The 20,270-nt window shown below is 71.0% G+C and overlaps 4 protein-coding genes across 6 annotated transcripts; 1 reads left to right on the forward strand and 3 right to left on the reverse strand.

Annotated features, from left to right (window-relative positions):
- Window positions 1–250: 250 nt before the first annotated feature.
- Window positions 251–6,860, reverse strand: GOLGA7B (golgin A7 family member B). Of its 2 annotated transcripts, none has more exons than XM_040563722.1 (5): window positions 6,367–6,860; window positions 2,718–2,843; window positions 2,210–2,362; window positions 1,980–2,081; window positions 251–1,843 (listed from the first exon to the last, which is right to left on the reverse strand). In XM_040563722.1, exons 1-5 carry the CDS (start codon window positions 6,604–6,606, stop codon window positions 1,739–1,741), a joined length of 726 nt encoding a protein of 241 aa, XP_040419656.1. In that variant the 5' UTR covers window positions 6,607–6,860; the 3' UTR covers window positions 251–1,738. The 2 variants fall into 2 exon arrangements, with proteins under 2 accessions (XP_040419656.1, XP_040419654.1); XM_040563720.1 differs by lacking the exon at window positions 6,367–6,860 and adding an exon at window positions 3,576–3,687.
- Window positions 6,861–8,438: 1,578 nt separating this feature from the next.
- On the forward strand, window positions 8,439–10,722 carry SFRP5 (secreted frizzled related protein 5). Its single transcript, XM_040563718.1, has 3 exons — window positions 8,439–9,038; window positions 9,646–9,723; window positions 10,061–10,722. The coding sequence occupies exons 1-3, from the start codon at window positions 8,513–8,515 to the stop codon at window positions 10,399–10,401; spliced, it is 945 nt and encodes a 314-aa protein (XP_040419652.1). The 5' UTR covers window positions 8,439–8,512; the 3' UTR covers window positions 10,402–10,722.
- A 1,867-nt stretch (window positions 10,723–12,589) lies between these two features.
- ZFYVE27 (zinc finger FYVE-type containing 27) lies at window positions 12,590–17,245 on the reverse strand. 2 transcript variants are annotated; one of them, XM_040563712.1, is made up of 12 exons: window positions 17,010–17,245; window positions 16,856–16,926; window positions 16,556–16,742; window positions 16,289–16,384; window positions 15,996–16,108; window positions 15,541–15,671; window positions 15,290–15,361; window positions 15,097–15,117; window positions 14,778–14,922; window positions 14,448–14,494; window positions 13,519–13,600; window positions 12,590–13,382 (listed from the first exon to the last, which is right to left on the reverse strand). In XM_040563712.1, the coding sequence occupies exons 1-12, from the start codon at window positions 17,228–17,230 to the stop codon at window positions 13,318–13,320; spliced, it is 1,251 nt and encodes a 416-aa protein (XP_040419646.1). In that variant the 5' UTR covers window positions 17,231–17,245; the 3' UTR covers window positions 12,590–13,317. The 2 variants fall into 2 exon arrangements, with proteins under 2 accessions (XP_040419646.1, XP_040419647.1); XM_040563713.1 differs by lacking the exon at window positions 15,097–15,117.
- A 245-nt stretch (window positions 17,246–17,490) lies between these two features.
- Window positions 17,491–19,668, reverse strand: MARVELD1 (MARVEL domain containing 1). The gene has a single exon (XM_040564204.1). It carries the CDS (start codon window positions 19,458–19,460, stop codon window positions 18,933–18,935), a length of 528 nt encoding a protein of 175 aa, XP_040420138.1. The 5' UTR covers window positions 19,461–19,668; the 3' UTR covers window positions 17,491–18,932.
- Window positions 19,669–20,270: the final 602 nt, after the last annotated feature.

The following is a 20,270-nucleotide window of genomic DNA, read 5'->3' on the forward strand; positions in this document are numbered from 1 at the left end:
CGCCTCCCTGGTGGTCGCTTGCTCCGTCGACTTGATACCGTACCATGTGCCTGCTGGTTTGGCCTGCGACGTGTTTGCTTCTCCTGTCCCCTCTGCAGCGGGGGGACCCCACTCCCCAACACCACCAGAGGAGGGTCCCCCTAGCCTGGCAGGGGAGGGACCCCCCCGTTTGTTTTTTAACGTATTGACCCCACTGTTTGGAGTCAGACCCTGCTCAGTCTTCCAGCCCCAGTCCCCGAGAATCCCCCCAATAAACTATACACTGTCTAGTAACTGGGCTGCGCAGCCTGGGAGCACCCCCAGCACCCCCTGACCCTGGGGGGAGGCTGGCAGGAGATGCCTGGAGGGTCCCTGCTCCTGGGGACTGTGCCGCCTCCCCTTGCTTCTCCCCCACCTTGCCCCTGGGTGCTGCTCCCCAGGGCTTGCAGGACCACATCTAGCTCTGCACCACCACCCACGGGGCGTGTGCGTGATGCTCTTGATGCTGCTGTGGCGTCTCCCTGGCTGGGGGTGGACGCCGCCGGCCCCCCCTAACCTGCCTCTGTTCCCCCCCAGCCCTGCTGAGCACGGTCCCCATGCAGGCTCTGCCCGCTGCCAACCGAGCCCTTTCCTGTGGGGACGTGTCCTGCTGGGGCTGTGATGCCCCATCCCTCCCTTTCATTTTCCCCCATGCTCACCCTCCTTGCGGGGCTGCCCCCACAGCCTGCTCGGTGCCCCCCCTTGTGCCAGGGGGAGTCCGGCCCCAGCACAGCCCCCGGCATTGTTGAGGCGCAGGAGGAGGCAGGGCAGGTGGCGGGGATGAAGCGTGAGGTTTATTGAAGGGCTCCATGCAGGGTGCCCCAGCGGGAACAACGGGCCTGGGGTCCCCACGCACACAATGACCGAGCTGAGGGGGGTCCTGGGGGGCAGAGCCCTCCCCCTGCAGCCCCGGGAGAGCCACGCCAGCTCGCTTCCACCCTGCACCCACTCTCCTTGGGGTGCTGGGCGTAGTGGGGATGCTCATCTCCTGCCCCCCCATTCTGACAACCCCCCACCTGGCCCTGTCTTGCAGCCAGGGGTCCCCACCACAGGCTGAAAATTGGGGTGCGGGGGGCTCTGCAGAGCTGGTGCCTGCGGGGTGCAGGGAGCAGGGCACCCCTGATGCAGGGAGGTGACGGACGCATGCAGGATGTGTGGGGCAGAGGAGGGCTCAGCAGTGGGAGCAGGGAGCTCGCTGGGGACAGCACGGGGTCGGGCAGGGAGCGGGGTGCTGCCGGAGCAGTCGGGGCCCCCAGGAGCAGCGTGTGGGGTGCGCGCACGGCACCGACACGCAGACAAAGTGGCACTGGGACAACGGGCCCGTGGCACCAAGAGCAGGGCGCCCCGGGGGCACGGGGCTAAGCCCCCCCATCCTTAGCACTGCCAGGGGCACTGGGGTGCTGCCCGCTGGGGCTGCTCGGGGCAGGGGCGGCGGCGCAGAGCACCCCGGGGTGGGGGCTGCGGGAGCCCTTTGGCACTCGTTTGGCTCAGTGGGAAGCACCTGGGACGCCCCAGCAGCAGCCCCTGCCCGCAGCGGATCTGAGCAGGGGCAAAGCCGCTGTGGGGGGCACGTCGCAGAGGGGGGGCGGGCAGCCCCTGGGCCCCCCCTGCCCGCCCGCCCGCTCTGGGCTTAGAAGCGGGTGCTCTGGTAGTGCAGCCTGCGGATTTCGGAGAGGCCGCTGTCCCGGCAGTACGAGTCCCTGCAGGGACTCTCTGCCAGTCACCGGCCCCCCGCGCCGCCCCCCCCGCCACCGCTGCTGCTGCTGGAGCTGCCGCTGCTGGAGCTGCCGCTGCTGCACCGGTCCTCGTAGATGGAGATCTCGATCTGGGCACTGCTAAGGACCAGCCGGGGACACGCCAGACACAGACCCGCCGCCCGACTGCCCACTGCCTCCCTCCCTCACCCTCGTCCTCCCCCCAGCGATGTCCTCCCCACCCCACCGCCCCGCTGCAGAGGATACGACCCTCATGCCACGCTCCAGCGGGTCGGTGAGCAGCAGCCCCCGTGGCGCGTAGATCTTCTCGTTCTGCTCCTGGATGTACTTGGAGATCTTCTTCAGGACCTGCCGGCATGCAGAGGGATGCTCGGGGCCCGCCAGCAAGGACACCCCCCCCACCCCGGCAGTCCCTGGGTGCCTGCCCTTGGCCTCCAGCCCCCCCGCTCCCTGCGCCTTCCCCTGGGCACCGGCACCTTCTCGTAGTGCGTCTCCATGCAGAGGAAGATGAAATAGGCGGTGGCGCAGGCCAGGCACCCCTCCAGGTACGAGCTGCCCCCGATCTTCTCCGCTTCAGCGTAGAAGCTGTTAAGAGTTTTCACGGTCTCCTCGAAGAGCTGGCGCTCGATCTAGGGCAGAAGCTGCAGTGAAGACAAACCTGGCCAGCAGCTGCCCCCTGCACTGCCCCCGTCCCGCTCCAGGGAGTGCCTTGGGGACCACTTAAACCTCTTCTCCCTGCTCAGCCGCTGTCTCAGCTCTCTGGCCCCTGCATGCCAAGACCTACCAAGCCTCCCCCAGAGCCTCCCGGTCCCTGCAAACCCCAGGCAGGGGGGCAGTGACAGCACACACCCTGCCCCAGCTGCATCAGCTGGCTCAGGGCCTTGCAACACCCCATGCCTTCAGACCCCTCTCCCACCCCCCAGGCCCCACAGGGCACCGAAAATAGGGCACCCCCACACACACACACGCCGCTGGGTTCCCTACCCGGCTCTCCAGCTCGGGGGGGAACTTTGTCTGGAACTGGCACGTGGTCCCGTCGCTGTAGTCCCGCTGCACAAAGACCTTGGTGGCCAGGGACGCGCTGCGCCGCAGCTCCTGCAGGCTGTGCACCTGGGGCCGGGGGGCAGCGGGGTGAGCCGGGGGGCTGCGGCCAGGGAGAGGGTCCCCAGGCAGAGCGCCCGGCGGCGGCGCCGTTCCCCCAGGGAGCCCCCGGTGTGGGCCACGCGCTTGTCCCCGTGTGCACCGGCCGCTGCATGCGTGGTTGTGCGTCCCCTGGGGTGTCACAGGCACGGGGACAGCCCTCGGTCCCCAGCAGGAGGAGGGCAACGAGCCGAGCAGGGGGCTGCAAAAGCGGGGCTGCAAAAGCAGGTCTGCAGCGGCCGTGCAGCGGGGGAACGGTGGCACAAAAGGGATCAGCAGGGCCCGGCCAGCCCTGGCACCCCGCGCGGGATGAGAACCCCCCCACCAGCTCCCCCAGCCGCGGGTCGCAGCGGGGATGGAGAGGAGGACGGCGGCGCCAAGGGCATGTCGTACCCCTCGTGCGGCGTGCCATCGCCTCCTGCCACCTGCCCCACCCGCAGCGAGCAGGGCGCCGCACCCCAGCCCCGCACGGCCCCCTCCGCCAAGGGCACCCCGCGCCGACCCCAGCCCCGCACCCGCCCGTGCGCGCAGACCCCAGCTCCCAGCCCCACGCGCGTCCCATCCTGCCACCCCCCCCCGCACCCCTCCGACCCCCAGCCCCGGGCAGCCGGGGCAGACCGAGGTTCCGTCCCCCCTGGGCCGGTCCCCGCCGCAGCCCCGCACCGGGCGGCTCCCGCTCCGCCCGGCGGTTCCCGCACCCACCTCCGTGGCCATGGCGCGCCGTGCGCCCCGCGCCGCGCCGGGCCGGGAGAAGGGGAAGCGGAGCTGTCCGCGGGGCCGGGCCGGGCCGGGCCGGGCCGAGCCGGGCGGGCGGGACCGGCGCTGTCCGCGGTGCTGCCGAGCCGAGCGGCGGAGGCGGAGGCGGGCCCGGCACGGCCCCGTGTGCGCAGCCGCCCGGGCCGGCCCCGGGGCCGCGGGGGTGGGCGCCCGCAGCCCTTAGCGGGGAACCCCCGGAGGAGCCGCCCCGCCCCGGGGGGGGCCGCGGGGGGCCGGGGAAACGGCTGCCGGGGGGGTGCCGCCGGGGGTGCGCGGGGGTGGCTGCCCCGGGGAGGGCGCACGGGGCGCTTACGGAGCTGACTGCCCTGGGGAGGGTGCGGGGGGGGCCGGCAGAGGGGCTGGCAGCCCGCCCCGCCGGGGCGCGTTGCTGGGGCAGAAACTGCGGCTGCGGAGGGAGGGCTGCGGTCACGGCGCAGGCAGACGTCAAAGGGGAGCGCTAACGAATTCCCTGTTGTCTCTGCCCGGTGACGGCTCAGTTGGAGCCAGGGGAAGGCAAACGGGCAGAAAACAGGCGCTGTCCCCAGAGGAGGAGGAGGGGGTGGCGCAGCAGGGAAGGGGGTGACGGCTGGTGGCCGGGGGCTCGGGGCCTGTGCGGGGCAGGAGGGCGGCCAGCCCGTCCCTCAGCGCCTGGGGACACCGGGCAGGGCAAAGGGTGACAGAGCCCTGGCAACGTGCGCGCACAGCTGGGGACGGGCACACAGCTGGGGGTGGCACACAAATAGAAATGTGCACAGACCCGGCTGGGGATGCACACACGCAGCTGGGGATGCGCACGGACGCAGCTGGGGATGCGCACGGACGCAGCTGGGGATGTGCACAGGCACAGGCGTGCACCCGCACTCATGCGTGCACCCACCCGTGCACCCACGGGCACAGGCTCGCACACCCCGGGGTGTCCCCGGATGCCCCCAGAGCCAGGCCCCGCTCGCCAGCCCCTTCCCACGTCACCGCCTGGCAGCGGCCGTGCCAGTTTCCATGGCAATGTCTCCCCTGCCAGGAGATGAGGTTCGCTCTCCCACGCGGTGGCGAGGGGCCGACAGCAGCCGGGGGGGGGGCCCAGCTGTCCCCGCCGCCCCCAGATGCATCCCCCGGGCTCTGCCCACCTGCGTGCACCCCGCGGTGCTGCCATCCCTAGGGAGCTGCCGTGCAGCCTCACTGCCTGGGACCGAGCCTTGCCCAGCGTCAGGGACCTGCCCCATGGCACTCCCCAGCTCCCCAGAGCCCCCCCAAGCCTGCCAGACCCCCCACCTGATGCCCCACCGTGGGCTTTCCAGCTGTAAGCGGCCGGCCCTTCTCCCCCTGCTTTGCCAGGGGGCTATTTTTAGGCTGTCTGGCAGCAGAGGCGGACACCGCTCGCACGGCTGCTGCGGGAGCTGCCTTTATTCCCGTTATTCCCTGCTCCAGAGCCATCCTCCCCACAGGACAGGGGTGCAGGAGCAGGGGGTGCCACCACTACGTCCCCTGGTGCATGGAGCTGCACCCCCTGCCCACAGCCCCGACCCTCCCCGCACTCCCAGCACGTTGGCTGTGGACCATCGGAGGGGAGCCCCGTGCAGCCCCATCCTGCACCGAGCCCCTGCCCATCTGGGGGGCACAGAGCCCCCTCCTCAGCCCGCAGCCACCCGTCGGGGCTGTCAGCAGCTCCCGGCTCCACTTCAAAGGGACCCAGGGCAGTGCCAGCCCTGGCGGCCGCTTCACACGGCGCTGGGGGGGCCTTGAATGAACGGCGAGGGGGGGAGCATGAGCTCACCGCCCTGTCGAGGACAACGGTGACATTTGGGAGGCGAGGAGGATAGCTGATAACCTTTCCTGGAGGCACCAGGTGTGTGTGTGTGTCAGCACGGGGGGGGACGTCCCCCACACCCCGAGCCACCAGCAAACAGCTCCAGGCACCCCAGCGTGGCCCTTGGTGCAGGAGGTGTTGCTCCAGAGGGACGCTGCCTCGAACTGCCCGCAGTCTGAGCACCCTGAGGGAGGGGACACTGATGTCCCCAGGGCTGGCTGCATCCACCCGAGGGGTGTGCGGCCGGGGGGACGCAGCACCAGGTCCCGCGTGCTGCCGGCTCTGCGAGCAAGCGGGCAGGGAGGGATGCGGTTTGGGCAGGAGGTGCCCAAAATGACGGACCAGCTTCTGTAAAGCTTCCTGCTGGGAAGCCAGGCCGGGCGAGGGCTGGCTCCCACACCTCCCCTGCTCCCTGCACGGCGCTGCCCAGAGGTCCCCACGTCCTCAGGCACAAGGCGAGGGAAGGGGCTTGTCCCCCGGCCTCGCGCCGAGGGGTCCCCACGCGGTCCCTGCCCTGCACGGGGCCGGGGGTCGGGCGGGCAGCACACAGCGGCTCTGTGTGCTCGCAGGATTTACGAGCCGGGGCAGGAGCCACCGAGGGGTTGGGAGGGCGCCAGGGTGGCCGCGGCCCCGCAGCTGTGCCCGGAGTGCTGCCAGCCGCATTCCTGGGGCCGCGAGACAAGCGCGAGCGTGTGTGGGCGCAGGGCAAGTGCGTGGCCACCGCCGATCCTGACCGCCCTGGGGGTCCCGCAGCCCCCCCAGACAGCTCGGTCCCACCGTGCTCCCCCTGCCCTCGCCTCCCTCCGGCACCCCACCGCGGGGCAAGCTGGGCGGTGGCTCTACGCTGGGTGCAACCCAAGCCCGGCACCGGTGCCTTGATGGGGGAGTGGGGCAGGGCTGGGGGCAGCCCCCCTGCAGGGGACGTCCCCTTACCGTGTCCCCGTGGCCGGCCATCCCTGGGGTCCCCACCGCAGAGGGGGCAGCCCCCATAGCCCCTGTCCTGGTCTCAGCGCCGGGCAGGGTGACCCAGGCGGTGGCAGGGCTGGTGGCCTCGCTGCACCGAGTGACAGGCGCAAGTGTCACACCTCCGGCCCACTGCGCGGTGCCGGCTGGGGACGCGGGCACGGGCACAGCCTGCGCAGACAGGGCGCGGGGAAGGGCAGCGCCGTTCATCCCCACCCGTGGGAGCTGCCACAGCGGGAGGGCGCTGATCCCATCCCATCGCCCTGGCCACGGCCCAGCTCCACCTGCCCTGGGGGCACCTGGGTGGCAGCCCCGCTGGGAAGGGCTGAGGGGTGCAGCATGGACCCCCAGAGCTGGGACACATCCCCAGGAGCCAAGGTCCTTCTTCCCATCCCAGCCGTTGCCCTTTAAGCGTGCCTTTTTTATTTTTATTTTTTTTTTTCGGTCCCTACGAACACCCTCTGCAGCCCAGCCCTGCTGCCCCCAGCCTCGCTGCCAGGAGGTGACTCAGTGGCTCTAATGAAGGCATCGTGACAGACGGGGGGCCCAGGGGCGGGCAGGGAGCCCCTTGCCCCCGCCCCCGCCATCCCCAGTCCCACTAGCCAAGGCTGCTCCTCGGTTAGGGCTCAGGGCAAGGCTCAGCATCACGCACGGGCACCGCATGCCCCCACGGCTCCATCCCGCAGGCTCCCACCCCTGCCCCTGCAGCTCCTGCTCCCTGGCCCCTTCCCAGCGGAGAACCCGCAGCAATCAGCCGAGCTCCCCGCTGCCCTGCCCCAGGCCATCCATCACAGGTTAGCTATTTCCCATCACCATTTATCCCCGGGCAATCTCGCTCCTCCTGGGACAACCCGATGCCTCCAACGCCCTCCCCTCCTGCTACCGGGCAGCCCTGATAACGGGGCCGCTCTATCTTATCGTGCTCCCGGCGGTTACACATTAACGGTGCCATCTCCGGGGCTTGGCCCAGGAGAGCCGAGCTCAGTCCCGAGGCCAGCAGCGAGCATCCCTGGGGGCTGTGGACCAAGGCGCTGCGCCCAGCACGGTGGAAACAGGCAGGGCGAGCGGGCTGCAGGCACGGGCACGGTGCGGGGGTGAGGCTGCCAGCACGGCCCCATAGCGGATGGCTCCTGGAGGGGCTTTGGGGACCGTCCCTGCCCCCTGCCCGGGGCAAAGGGCAGCTGCTATCGCCTGCCTGCAGCGGGCTGTTTGCTCTGCCGCCCATTAGCAGAGCGCCTTATCCGGCGGGCAGGGGCTGGGGGCGGCACGGGGGCGCTGGCCAGGCCAGGGCATCGATCGCAGGAAGGGGAGGGGGCGCCCCAGATAACCCCTGCAGACAAATGGGTTTCTAATGGGGTCCTCAGCCCGGCACCCCCAGCACGGCCCATCTCCAAGGGGATGGGGGAATGTGGCCCCGGCACGTCCCGCTGGGCTCCGGCTCTTCCCGTGCCCCAGGCACTGGCAGTGCCTGGGAAAGTGTCTGAACGTCCCCCCCCCCCCAGCCCCCTCGTCCTGTCTCAATGGGGAGCAACAGGTTGGGGTGACAGAGAGCCCAGATCTGAGGAAGGGGACGGAGCAGGAGCGGAGGCTGCAGGTGGCACTGTGCACGTGGGTGCTCCAGCATCACGGGGTCCCCGGGCTGTCCTGCGCCCCCAGCCCCTGCACCCCACACCCCTACTCCAGGGGGGGGGTCTCTCCAGGGGAGGGGAACAGGGCAGGAACCGGGGTCCCCCACCCCACGCCAGGACCAGGCAGGCTGGGCTTGTGCTTGTGGGTAACGGGGGCACCACAACCACCTCCCCACGGGGCAGGGAGGCACGAAGCACCCTGGTGCTGAGCCATCCTCCCGGAGCACGTCACCCCCGGTGGGGACACGGCTCCGGGGGGACCCCGAGCAGCGCCGTGCGCCCACCCCGCGGTGCGAGGCAGGGCTGGCGGCGGGGAGGGAGGGAGAGCGGCCTGGCGTGGGGCCGGGGGGCCATGCCCGGGGGGGCCCGGCAGCCGGAGCAGATTGGCTGCCGGCGAGGCCTGCGGGCTTCTTTGAAAGGGCGGCGTGGGAGGCGCCTGGGGAGCAGGCAGCCGGCTCGGTCCCGCTCGGCACGGCACGGCTGCGGCGATGCCACGGGCGAGCAGCCCCACGAGGACCGCGGGCACGGCGGTGCTGGCGCTGCTGGCACTGCTGGCCCTGGGCAGCGGGCAGCACTACGACTACTACGGCTGGCAGCCCGAGAGCGTGCCCCGCGGGCGCTTCTACGGCAGGGAGCCGCAGTGCGTGGACATCCCGGCCGACATGCAGCTCTGCTACGACGTGGGCTACAAGCGCATGCGGCTGCCCAACCTGCTGGAGCACGAGTCCATGGCCGAGGCCAAGCAGCAGGCCAGCAGCTGGGTGCCCCTGCTCGCCAAGCAGTGCCACACCGACACCCAGCTCTTCCTCTGCTCCCTCTTCGCCCCCGTCTGCCTCGACCGGCCCGTCTACCCGTGCCGCTCGCTCTGCGAGGTGGTGCGCGACTCCTGCGCCCCCGTCATGGAGTCCTACGGCTTCCCCTGGCCCGAGATGCTGCACTGCGCCAAGTTCCCCTCCGACCACGACCTCTGCATCGCCGTCCAGTTCGGGAACAGCCAGGCCACCCCGCCGCCAGGTAAGCGGGCAGGGCACTGCGACAGGGGATGGGACACGTGCACACCCATGCAGGCAGGGACACCCACACGGGATGCCACCGCGGAGCCCCCATCCCCGCTCCTCCTCTAGGAGCACAGCCCCCAGGGTGGCAGCAGCCCTGGCTGGGCGCCCCTCGCTGCCTGCACAGAGCTGCCCCAGGGCAGCAGGGAGCGGTGCTGGGGGTGACCACGGGAGCTGTGTCCCTCTCTTCTCACCACGTCCCATCACAGCAGCCCAAAGCACCCAGCGCTGAGCGCTGCACCTGTGCTGCCCCCTCGCCCCGTGCAGGTTGCTGGTGGCTGTCCCCTCGGGCAGGGGAAGGGACGTCACCCAAATGCAGAGCAGGGTTGGGATCAGGCACTGAGGGTTGTGGCACCCTTCGCCCCGCTGCCACCCTCCCTGCTGCGCCCCAGAGCATTGGCAGGGTCACCCCACTCCCTGTCCCTCTTGGGAAGCGGGTGCTGGGACTGGGTGCCCCCCGTCACCCTGGCGCAGCTCCCGGGGGCTGCCAGGGCTCCCTCAGCGTGTCCCCACCGAGCTGACCCCGGTGACAGCCAGCGGTGACGGCAGCTGGTGTCACCCCGCAGTGTCCAGGATCTGCACGCAGTGCGAGATGGAGCACAAGGCGGACGGCATGATGCAGCAGATGTGCTCCAGCGACTTCGGTGAGTGCTGGGGTCCCCTTCCCCGACACCCCCCTGCCCCTGACAGCCCCAGCTGCCCCCAGAGCAGCCCAGGCAGGGGTTTGGCCAAAAGGCACCGCTGTCCAGGGACAGCCCCGTGGGAACCCACTCGAGCCCTTCCCTTGGACCTTGTGTGATTTGGGGTGCCTCAGAAATAGGGCAGCGTGGGGGACAGGCAGAACGGGACATGAGGTAGCGATTTCCCCCAAGACCCTTCATCAGGACCCAGCCCCAGGGACTCGCCGCACCCTGTCCTGCACAGGCACCTGCCCCAGACCCCACAGCACCCAGCAGTGCCCCCCCGGCTGTCCCCACGCAGTGGTGAAGATGCGCATCAAGGAGGTGACGGAGGAGAACGGGGAGCGGCGCCTGGTGGCCGCCCAGAAGAAGAAGGTGCTGAAGCTGGGCCCCCTCAAGCGCAAGGACACCAAGAAGCTGGTGCTGCACATGAGGAACGCGGGCTCCTGCCCCTGTCCCCAGCTCGACAGCCTCAGCGGCAGCTTCCTGGTGATGGGCCGCAAGGTGGGCGGCCGCCTGCTCCTCCTCGCCATCTACCCCTGGCAGAAGCACAACAAGGAGATGAAGTTCGCCGTCAAGTTCATGTTCTCCTACCCTTGCCCCCTCTACCACCCCCTGCTCTACGGGGCCGGGCAGCGCTAGGGCTCTGCCCCGGGACTCCTGCACTCGCCCTGCTCCGCACCCTTGGTGGCACCCCAGGACCCCGGAGATTCCCAGCTGCATTCAAGGGAGCCTCGATCTGCACCCAGGACCCCTGTCCCCTCCTGAACCCCCAGCTCTGCACCCCCAGGACCCCTGCCTGCGCATACAGCCCCTGCTTCTCCCTTGGCTGCCCCAAGACCTCAACCCTGCACCCCCTGCCCAGCTCCTAATTACGTGACTCAGACCCTCAGCCTCCCCAAATCCCTCCTCCAGCCCCCCAGAGCATCCCCATGCCGTGTTCCCTCCTGCAGAGCTCGTGCCCCAGCCCTGGATCCCCCCCCTCCCTTTTGCAGGGACCCCCCCACAGCCAAGGCAGCTCCTTGCTGCCCTCCGTGCCCGCAGACTGCCCCCCCAGCTCCCACGATCAAGTGCCTGGAGGTGCACAGCTGCTGCCTGGGCTTCCCCAGCCCACCCATCCCACACAGCTCAATAGTGGGGGTCCACCTCCAACCCGGCCCCGCTGCACCCCTCATCCCCCCGTCCGAGCCTGACCCCACCCCAGTAAATTATTCTGCCTCGGAGAAGCCTGCGTCCTGCTCCCTGTGGTTCTCGGGACCCCGGGAAGCAGGGGACAGGGCAGCCAAGGGTCCTGGCTCGATCTGTAGCTCCAGGGAAGGAGCTGCAGCGGGCTGGGAGTTTTGGGGCGCACACAAGGAGGCTGCAGATCCTGGATGGGGCAGCCCCCATCCCCGGGCACCACCGGCTCCTGCCCTGCAGCACAGGACCAGGGCAGCCCCGGGCTGGCTCCTCGGGGGGCAGCAGGGTTCCCCCGTCCTGCTCCAGCCCTGTTTACCCAGCGCATTTTTGAGCCTGCTGCGTTACAGGGTGTCCTGGCCGCCTAGCCAGGCACGAAGATCCCAGGCCGGGATATTTACCCGGCGCCTGGCGGCGGCACACTGTGGCTCCTCAGGGGGAGCCCCTGGGGACGAGAGGGGAGCTGAGGCTGCGGGCTGCCTCTGCCTGGCTTCTCCCAGCACCTGCCCCACGCCAGGGCGAGCCCTGCTCCTGCTGCCCCCCCCGCCCCGGGCACAGCCCCAGGGGGCACTGATCCTGCTCCCAGCAGCGGGACGTGCTCCTGCCCCACCGCCAGCAAGGGGCAGGGCGCAGGCAGCCCCCGCGACAGCCTGGCACAGGGGCAGGTGGGTTCTGCCACAGCCAAGGTGGAAAAAAACTGGGGAAGAAAAACTCGAGTAGTGTTAGGAGGTATTTTCCGACCGAGGCTGCTCAGCGCGCTGCCATAGGAATAAACATCATCAATTATGTCATTTACAGCAAAACTTGAAGTGCGCAAATAAATCCCCATCTCCCACAGCCCGCGTTTATCTGTAGCCCTCTGTATTTTGCGTCACCAGCCTCCTTCTGAGGAGCGTTTAGGCATACATGGACATCGCATTCGTCTCGCCAAGCGCTTTCTCTGGGAAGATGAGTAACTGCTCCCTGTCCCCCACCCCGAGCCAGCTGAGCTCAACCCCCTGCCCCTCCGCACACCAGCGTCCCCCCAGCAAACACCCCAGCTTCGTAGCACGCCCAGCACACTTTGGGCACGCAGAGTTCAGCTTCTCCCCAAATTTCCCAAGGGCAGGGCTCGAGAAAGGGGTCCAGGAGCCCACAGCCCAGGGGCTGCCCCACACCAGCTCCCACGCCGCGGGGTACCCCAACACCCGTGCTCCCGGAGCATCGGTGGGTGTCAGCCCGGGGGCGGGGGCGCTGCCAGCCCCAGGGCCCGGCCCCCCCGGGGAGCTGCAGCTGGCTGGCGGGGGGCCCGGCCGCGGCCGTTCCCAGCTGCACAGCAGCCAGGGTCACATTCCTGGGATAGCTGCGAGCTTTGCTGTTCGCGCAGGGAAAGGTCACCCTTGTGCGGGCGGGCAGCTGCCGGGACCACCGCCTCGGCAGGGCAGGGAGCCTCACCCCCAGCCAGCAGGATCAGGCCCTGGCACGGCCAAGGAGGAGCAGCTCCACGCAGCCCCGGGACCCAGGCAACAAGGCTGCTGGATGCCAGAACGATGGAAGCCGCAGTAACAAGGTGGCAGACACCATTCCTCCACGGCCACGTGCAGGACAGAGGAGCCAAGGCTGCAGAGACATCAGGGAATGGGGCGGCTTTCGCTGGGGCAAGGCAAGGTCCAGCTGGTGGCAAGAGATTTATTGGTCGTTCTCTATATACACACGCATTAACCTGCAGCAGAAGCAGCAGTCACTACGCACGCAGAGCAGCACCAACTCACGCCTCTTCTCTCGCCGCAGCCGAGAGCCGCTCACGCAGCCCAGCCCACACTCACCCTCTCGCCTCCTCTGCTACAGCCAGACGGGGAGGGGGACGGGGACTAAACCTGAACGCAGCGAGGCCAAGGAACACGGGAGTGATGAGCAGGGCCTCAGCCGAGCCAGGACCGAGGTTACATCTCCTGGGAACGCAGGCAGAGCTCCGACTCGATCCCAAAAGCGGTCACCCCGCACGGCGCTCAGGAAGGTGGGGACAGAGCCCCGAGGCTGCTCTGCCCCTGCCAGGAGGCGGAGGTAGGACCAGAAGGAGGGAGGATGGCTGCTCCATCACTGAGCCAGGCCCCGGGCAAGCTCTCAGCAGGGTGCAGTCGGTGCTGGGGAGCCCCACTGAGCAACTGGGGCTGGGGGGGGGGCAGCCGCAGGGACGGGGGCACAGCTGCGGGCAGCGCTCTGCTGCAGGGACCCACGGTGCTGCACACACCGCCTGGGTCCGCCCCCAGCCCCGTGCTGGCGGGGGGAGCAGCGAGCACAGAGGTCCTCCGGCAGGGCGGTGACGCCACGCTGGGAAGCGGGCTCCTGGCGAGCAAGGGCAGGGCCTGCAGCAGGCAGCACGGCGCCCACGAGCTGCCGCAGTCACTTGGTGAGCACCTGGTTGCACAGCGCGCACACAAACACCGTCTCCCTCTGAGCCTCCGGGGCTGGAAAGGAGGAAAGCAGGTGTCAGACGTCCCCCTTCCGCCACAGCACCCACTAAGGGCTCAGGACCGCAGCCGCGACCTGCTGCAAACCCCTCAGGGAGGGGGAACGCGCCGCCCTCCTCCCCCTTCCACTCACCCGTGGCTCCCATCACAGCCTTGGGAACTTTGAAGGAGCAACACCTGGAGCAGAAGCTGTTCCCACAGTTACTGCAGCTCCGCTGGGGAGAGAGACAGAGGTGAGGCGCTAACTGCAGCACCGGGAGCTGCCGGGCCAGGTCCCAGCCCTCCCCAGCAAGCTCCAGTGCCAGGGCACTGCCAGCAGCGACCCCGGCTGGAGGGGAGAGGGGGGGGAAAGCCCTGGTCACAGAATGGCAGCCTGACAACAACAGCAGGACAAAGCGCCCAGGCCCAATGCTAGATCCGCATGCGAGTATGCTCTAACGCCACAGGAGAGCACTGCAGCCACAGGCTCGGGGAGGTTCACAGACTGTAATTTCCTATGCTGTAACCCGGGAGGGACGCAAGCTCTGGAAGAGTCCCGGGCACGCATCAGACTAACCCAGGAGAAAAGGGAGGGAGCCCCAAGTCTGGAGATCAGAAGGCAGCAGGCAGACAGCAAGCAATACATATCCGGAGCAGGGCTGAGATGCAGCCTTCCTGTACCTGCCCAGGGCTGCGTGACAAGCATCACGCAGGGGGACTCAGCTAGGACAACGGGGGTGGCCTTCGCTCCTCTGGGCACACGCTGTAGTGGCTTTGAGCCCCGTTCCCACCTCCACACGAGCCCCCAGGCAGACCATGCTCTGCTTCCCCGGGAAGCACCCAGGTGACAACAGCTAAACCAGGGCACAGGAGCAGGTGCCTCGCACGGCAGCACGTGCGGGTTCGGCCTGAGGCAGCTTCCAAAGGCACAAAGGCTCCCTGGCACCATTCGGTACGTGACAACACCCAGCACTTAGCTGAGGTCACCCACGGCCGGGCCGTGACTGAGGACAGCCAGAGCAAGCCAGACACCCGCTGTTAACAGCTCACTTGGGCGGCGAGCAGGAGAAGCCGAAGACTCACCCTCTTCTTGAGCACAGAGAAGGTGGCTCCGCAGCCCGTGCAGCTCCCTGGGAGAGACAGGGCAGAGGTCAGGCAGGGCTCTGCTCCCCGGGACCCGAGAGGCACGGGAGCACCCACGCCTGCTTGCCGCAAAGACCCCGCCACCCCTGCTCGTCCCAGGAGGGCCACGAACACCCCCCTGGTGAGGGCGAGGTCGCTGGAGGTGCCAGCGCAGCCCTGGCGGGCAGCACGCCACGCTGTTCGCTCCCACTCCGGCACCGCTGCGCACTGGGAGCGGCACAGGCCCCGCTACGCTGCGCCTCCCCAACCAGCGCGGGCCCCCAGCCTCACCAAAATTGTTGCTGGGGTAGCGCTTGCGCAGGCGCTCGGTCAGGCGCGACACCTTGCTGCGGATCACGTCGTTTTTGCTCATGAAGCCGTTGTCTGGGAGGCTGAGGTCGAAGTCTGCTGAGCACTGAGAGCCCTCATCATCCTCCTGCAGAGAGCGGAGGGGCGGCTGGGGGCTGTGGGACAGCCCGCCCCCAGGGACGGGCGGGAAAACAGGGTGCTCCCCCGGCGTCGCCACAAGTCACCGCCAAACCAAGAGCAGGCTGCCGGCTGCAGCCCGGAGCCGATGCCCCCTCGCGCACCCCAGCAAGGCGCTACTCACCAGGACCAGCAGCTGGTTCTCCTTCCCCGCAGCATGGGACAGAAAGGACAGGCAGCAGAGGGGGAGTCAGGCTGCAGGGGCGCCCAGCCCCGCTCCTGCCCTCCCCGAGCACCGACCTTGCTCCCTCCCCAGCAGCCCCCCTGCCCCTCTCGGCTGCCCTGTGGGACCAACCCGCTCCCCGCCAGGCTCAAACCTCAATAGCGTCCTTGAACTCTTCATCGGGCTCTGCCTCCTCCGCTTCCTCCACACTGCCAGGGCTAAGGTCCTGCAAGAGATTCGCATTGAGCCGAGACCCCAGCAGGGCAGGGCAGCCCCTCGGTAGCTCAGGATGGGCTCTCAGGCCAGGCGCACCAAAGCCGCCTGCGGGCAGAGGGACGGAGGCACAGCCAGCCCTGGCGGCCCCACAGCTCCCACCCCACACGTCCCAGCCCTGCCGCCCCTCACCTCCGTGCTGGTGGGCGTGGGGGTCCGGTCCGGCGGGGCAGCGGCTGGCAGGGGCTCGGCAGGCTCCGGAGCACTCTCGAGGGGTTTGGTGCCCAGACGCTGCTCGATCGAGGCCTTGAGCTCCTTCATCACTGGCGAGAGGGGATCAGGGCTGGAGCGAGGGGCATTCCCACTCCCCCGGCCCCTCCACGCAGCAGCTGGCCGCCAGAAGCAGCCTCCAGGGCGCAGGAAGGCCATCGGCACACGCAAGCCTTCTCTGCCAAGTGCCCTGAGCCCTCCTCTGCTCACACGCCGGCCAGGAGCTGCTCAGCTGGGGACGGGTCCCGCAGCAGAGCCCAGCACGGGACACTGGGCCCACACGAGGGCACTGGGAGAGGGCGAGGGCAGGGGGCCCAGCTTCAGAGGGCCTTTCCCCGACCCACCCCACCCGGGCCGCCCCCAGGGAAGGCTCTCACCTTGGTAGAACTGGGGGTTGCCCAGGAAGAGGGTGCTGTTGAGGATGGCCATGACCCAGCAGAGCGGCAGCAGGTAGAGGATGCAGACGGAGCCCAGCAGCGCCCCGTAGAACCTGGGGAGGAGCAGCAGGACGCCTTGGTCGAGGCGGATCAACGCCCCCCACAGCACAAGCCCCCCTTTCCTTTGCCTGGCCCTCCGCCTACCCTCTCCAAGCACGTCAATCGCCGCCCCCCAGACCCGCCCCCCCTCCCCGCTGAGCCCACCGCGGGATGCCCACCGCGGCCCCACTCACCGGGAAGACACGGCGGGGTTCTCCCAGTACAGCACCCGGTACGCCGCCTCGCAGCTGCAGCACAGCCCGCTCAGGAAGCCCTCCAGCTGGATCAGGCTGCAACGAGACCCCTCGGGCTCACCAAAATCCCCCCCCCGCCCCCCACCCCGGAGGCGCACCCCAGCAGCCGGGCCAGCGTGCAGCCGGGCGCCCCTGTAAGCCCCACGGGGAGGCGACGCCCCGCGGCAGGGGCCGGGGAGTGCGTGTGTGTGTGGGGGGGACACTCACAAGCCCTTGACCTGGGCGAGGGCCTCCTGGTGCGAGAGCCGCACGCTGCGCAGCTCCTCCCTGCGCACGCTGTGCTGCCTCCTGCGCACCAGCTCCTGCTGCGCCGGCCGGGCACGGCACGTCTCCTGCAGGTAGCCCAGCAGGGCGGGCAGCAGCACCAGCAGGGCCAGCACCGAGTACCAGGCGGCTGCGGGACGTGGGATGGGGGGGGGGGGGGCGGGGGGAGCGGCACCCCGTTACACCGGGAGCGGCGCACCGGAGGGGTGCCCCCCCCCCCCCCCGCCCTCCCGCCGCACCTACCTCGGTCCAGGGTGAGCAGGAGGAGGTTGAGGCCGAGGCAGGCCAGCAGGGAGCACAGCGGCCGCTGCCACCTGGGGGGGGGGGGGAGAATGGGACGAGGGGCGGGCAGCACCGGTACGGGCAGCGGGAGGCACCGGGCCCGCCCCGCACCTACCGGAGGAGGCAGCGCACGGCCTCGGCGGCGTCCCGCAGCGGCTCCAGGTACAGCTCCAGCCGCCGGTAGCTGCGCACCAGCCCCAGCAGGTCGAAGGCGGCCGCCTTGCCGGGCGGGGGGGGCTCCGGGGAGGGCTCGGCGCCGCCCGCCGCCGGCTCGGGGCCGCCTCCCCCTCCCCCGGCCGCCGCCGCCGCCGCCCCGTCCCGCTCGGCCGCCTGCATGGCGGGACGCCTCCCGGTGCGCGCCCGGCTGCCGCGTGACGTCGCGCGGGCGCGGCCAATCGGAGGAGCGAGGAGGGAGAGGAGGGGCGGGGACTCCTCCCTTCGCCCCGCCCCCGTGAGGGCAACGGGAAGGGCGGAAGTGGCGTCGCGCTGGCGGCCGCCTCGGGGGCCCGCCCCGGTCCCGGTCCCGGTCCCGGTCCCCCCCCCCCCCTCCCGGTGCCGCCCCCCGCCCCCCCCCAGTGAAGGCCCAGACACGCAGGCAGCGCCGACAACTCTTTATTTGGGAGCCGAGCCCGGAGGCACCCGGGAGGGGCTGCAGCGGGGACGCGGGGACAGCGGGGACCGGGCGCGGGGGGCGCCGTGCTGGGACCGGCCCGGGCACGGCACGGGGCCGCGGAGCCCCCAAAGGCAGCGGAGAAGGCCGCGGGCGCGGGCCCCGCGGCGGCAGGGGCCGTGTCGCCAGCAGGCGGGGCTCGCGGCCGCGGTCCCCCGACGCTCCCCGCCTCCGTCGGGCCGTGGGGGCTGCTCCCGGCCCCGCCGCCGGCGTCCTCCCCCGGTGGTTCGGGCTCGCCCTTCCCCTCCTGCGCCTCGTCGCAGGCCAGAGACGGAGCCGGAGAGTCCCGCACGGGAGCGTTCCAGGGCGAGGGAGCGAGAGGAGCTGCGCGGCCCCGCGGGGCGAGCCCTGGGTGGGCTCGGGGGGTCGCCGGGGTGGGAGGGGAGCCGCGAACCCCGCTGCAGGGGGGCACGGGGGACTCGCCGCGTGCCCCGCTCCCCAGCGCAGCCCCGAGGCCGGGCCAGCAGCGCCGAGCTTCAGGCTGGGGCGACAAAAGCCCCCCTCTCCCCAGGGGGCACCCGGCTCCATCCCGGGGCAGCTCAAACCCCACGGGCGGAGGAATTTATCCCCCTGCCCGGGGGGCACCGGCCGCGGGCACGGCAGCGCTGGAGCCTTTGGCAGCGCCGGAGGCTCTGGCAGCGCCGGAGGCCTTGCTGCCCTCGGCCGCGGAGCGGGACGGGGCGGGGGCACCGCCGGGTGAGGCTGTGCCGAGCATCCGGAGCGGGACCCGGGTGTCTGCGGGGCCGCGGGGCAGGGAGGGGCTGCGCCCCGCGCAGTTCCAGGAAGAAAGCAGACGTGTTCAGGCTGGGCAGGAGGAGGGGCCCGGGCTGGGGAAGCCGAAATCAGAGCCTCCATTAGAGAACAACAGAAGTGCCGCGCAGCTGGGCGCAGGCACGAGGGGCTGCCGGCGGGGTGGGGGGGCTGTGCCCACCCGTTCGCCTCGCTCGGCTCCTCCGGGCCGGTCTCCCTGTCCCCCTGGGGGCAGAGTTGGCACCCACCTGAGCACGCGGCATCTGCAGGGCCTGGGGCAGGGGGAGTGGGACAGGGCCCCGCGGGGCTCCCAGAAATCACGGTCCCTCTTGAGGGCTTCCCGTTCGGGTCCTTCGACTCGCCTACATCCGTCCATCTTTCTGTCCGGGGGTGCGACAGGGGCCCGAGCAGCAGGCGGGTGTCCACGCTGTCCCGGCGGGACGCGGGGGAAGCCGTGCTCGGGGAGGCCTCTGTCTGTCCGCCCGTCCGTGCGGGAGTCTCCGGAGGAAGCGCGGTGCAGTCAGCCGGGAGGGGACAGGCGGCGGGGTCGCTGTGTCCTGAAGGGGGGCTGCGGTCCGTCCACGCGCGGGGAGAAGGGGAGCCGAGCGCCGCGGGGTCTCAGATGATGTCGCGTTGGTCCCGGCAGCGCCGTGACAGGCAGTAGAGCCCGGAGAAGAGGTACAGGCAGGCGGTGACGGCCCCGCAGACGGAGGCGCTCAGGTAGGCGCCGTACAGGCAGTGCTGGCTGTAGCCCGGCAGGTTGCAGTAGCTCTTGCGCCCGGCCTTGTAGCCCATGATGCCGGTGGCGGCCGCGTAGAGCCCCACGGCCAGCGCCAGGTCGTGCAGCAGGTTGGCGAGCAGCCAGCGGGAGCCCAGCCAGGGCACCAGCGCCCAGCGCCCCAGCAGGCTGAGGCCGAAGAGGGCCAGGGTGAGGAGCCAGACGAGGACGGCGGCGAAGAGGGCGAAGTGGGCCGCCCCCTCGTACTTGTGGGCCGCCACGGTGACCCAGAAGGCGGCGCCCATCACCAGCTGCCCCAGGCGCAGCAGCCCCAGGGGGCTCCGCAGGTAGGCGCGGTGCAGGCTGAGGGAGCCGCGGGCCGGCGGCCCCGGGGGCGGCGGGGCGGCGGGGGGAGCCGTGCGGGCCATGGCGGGGCCCTGCCTCGCTGCGGCGCGGCTCGGGCGGGACTCAGCGCCCCGGCAGCGATTCGGGCCGCCGGCCGCTGCCAAACATCTGGCGCGTAGCGGTCCCCCCGCGCGGGGCCTCTCTCCTCCTCCCCCGCCCCGCCTCCCGACGGCCCACCGGACGCCCGGGGGCCTGCCGCCGCCCGCCGCCGCCGGGCGGGGTTCGGCCGAGCCCCTCCCGTCCCCTCCCCTCCGGACCCGGCCCGGCCCGGCCCCTCCCTCCGGTCCCCTCCGGGCCCGTCACGCCCCCTCCCTCCCGTCCCCTCCGGGCCCGTCCCGTCCCGTCCCGTCCCCTCCGGCCCCCTCCCTCCCGTCCCCTCCAGCTCCGTCGCGTCCCGTCCCCTCCCCTCCAGCCCCGTCCCTCCGGTCCCGTCCTCTACGGTCCCGTCACGCCCCCTCCCTCTCGTCCCCTCCGGTCCCGTCCCGTCCCCTCCCCTCCAGCCCCGTCCCCTCTGGTCCCCACCGGTCCCGTGCCCTCCGGCCCCATCCCGTCCCGTCCTGTCCCATCCCGTCCCGTCCCCCCCTCCGGGCCCGTCCCCTCTGGCCCCCTCCGGTCCCCTCCGGTCCCCTCCCTTCCCGTCCCGTCCCGTCCCGTCCCGTCCCGTGCCCCCGGTCCCGCCGCGGGGCCGGGCTCGGGGCGCGGGGCCGCGGGGCGCTGGCGGGCCCCCGCGCGCCGGGGTCCCCCCGGTGACGTCACGCGGGATTCCCCCTCGGAGTGACGCAGGCGGGCACCGCCCGGGGGCGTGGCCGCGCCCTCCGGGGCTCCCCGCCCCC

The sequence above is a fragment of the Cygnus olor genome, chromosome 7, assembly GCF_009769625.2.
Source record: "Cygnus olor isolate bCygOlo1 chromosome 7, bCygOlo1.pri.v2, whole genome shotgun sequence".
Classification (NCBI taxonomy): domain Eukaryota; kingdom Metazoa; phylum Chordata; class Aves; order Anseriformes; family Anatidae; genus Cygnus; species Cygnus olor.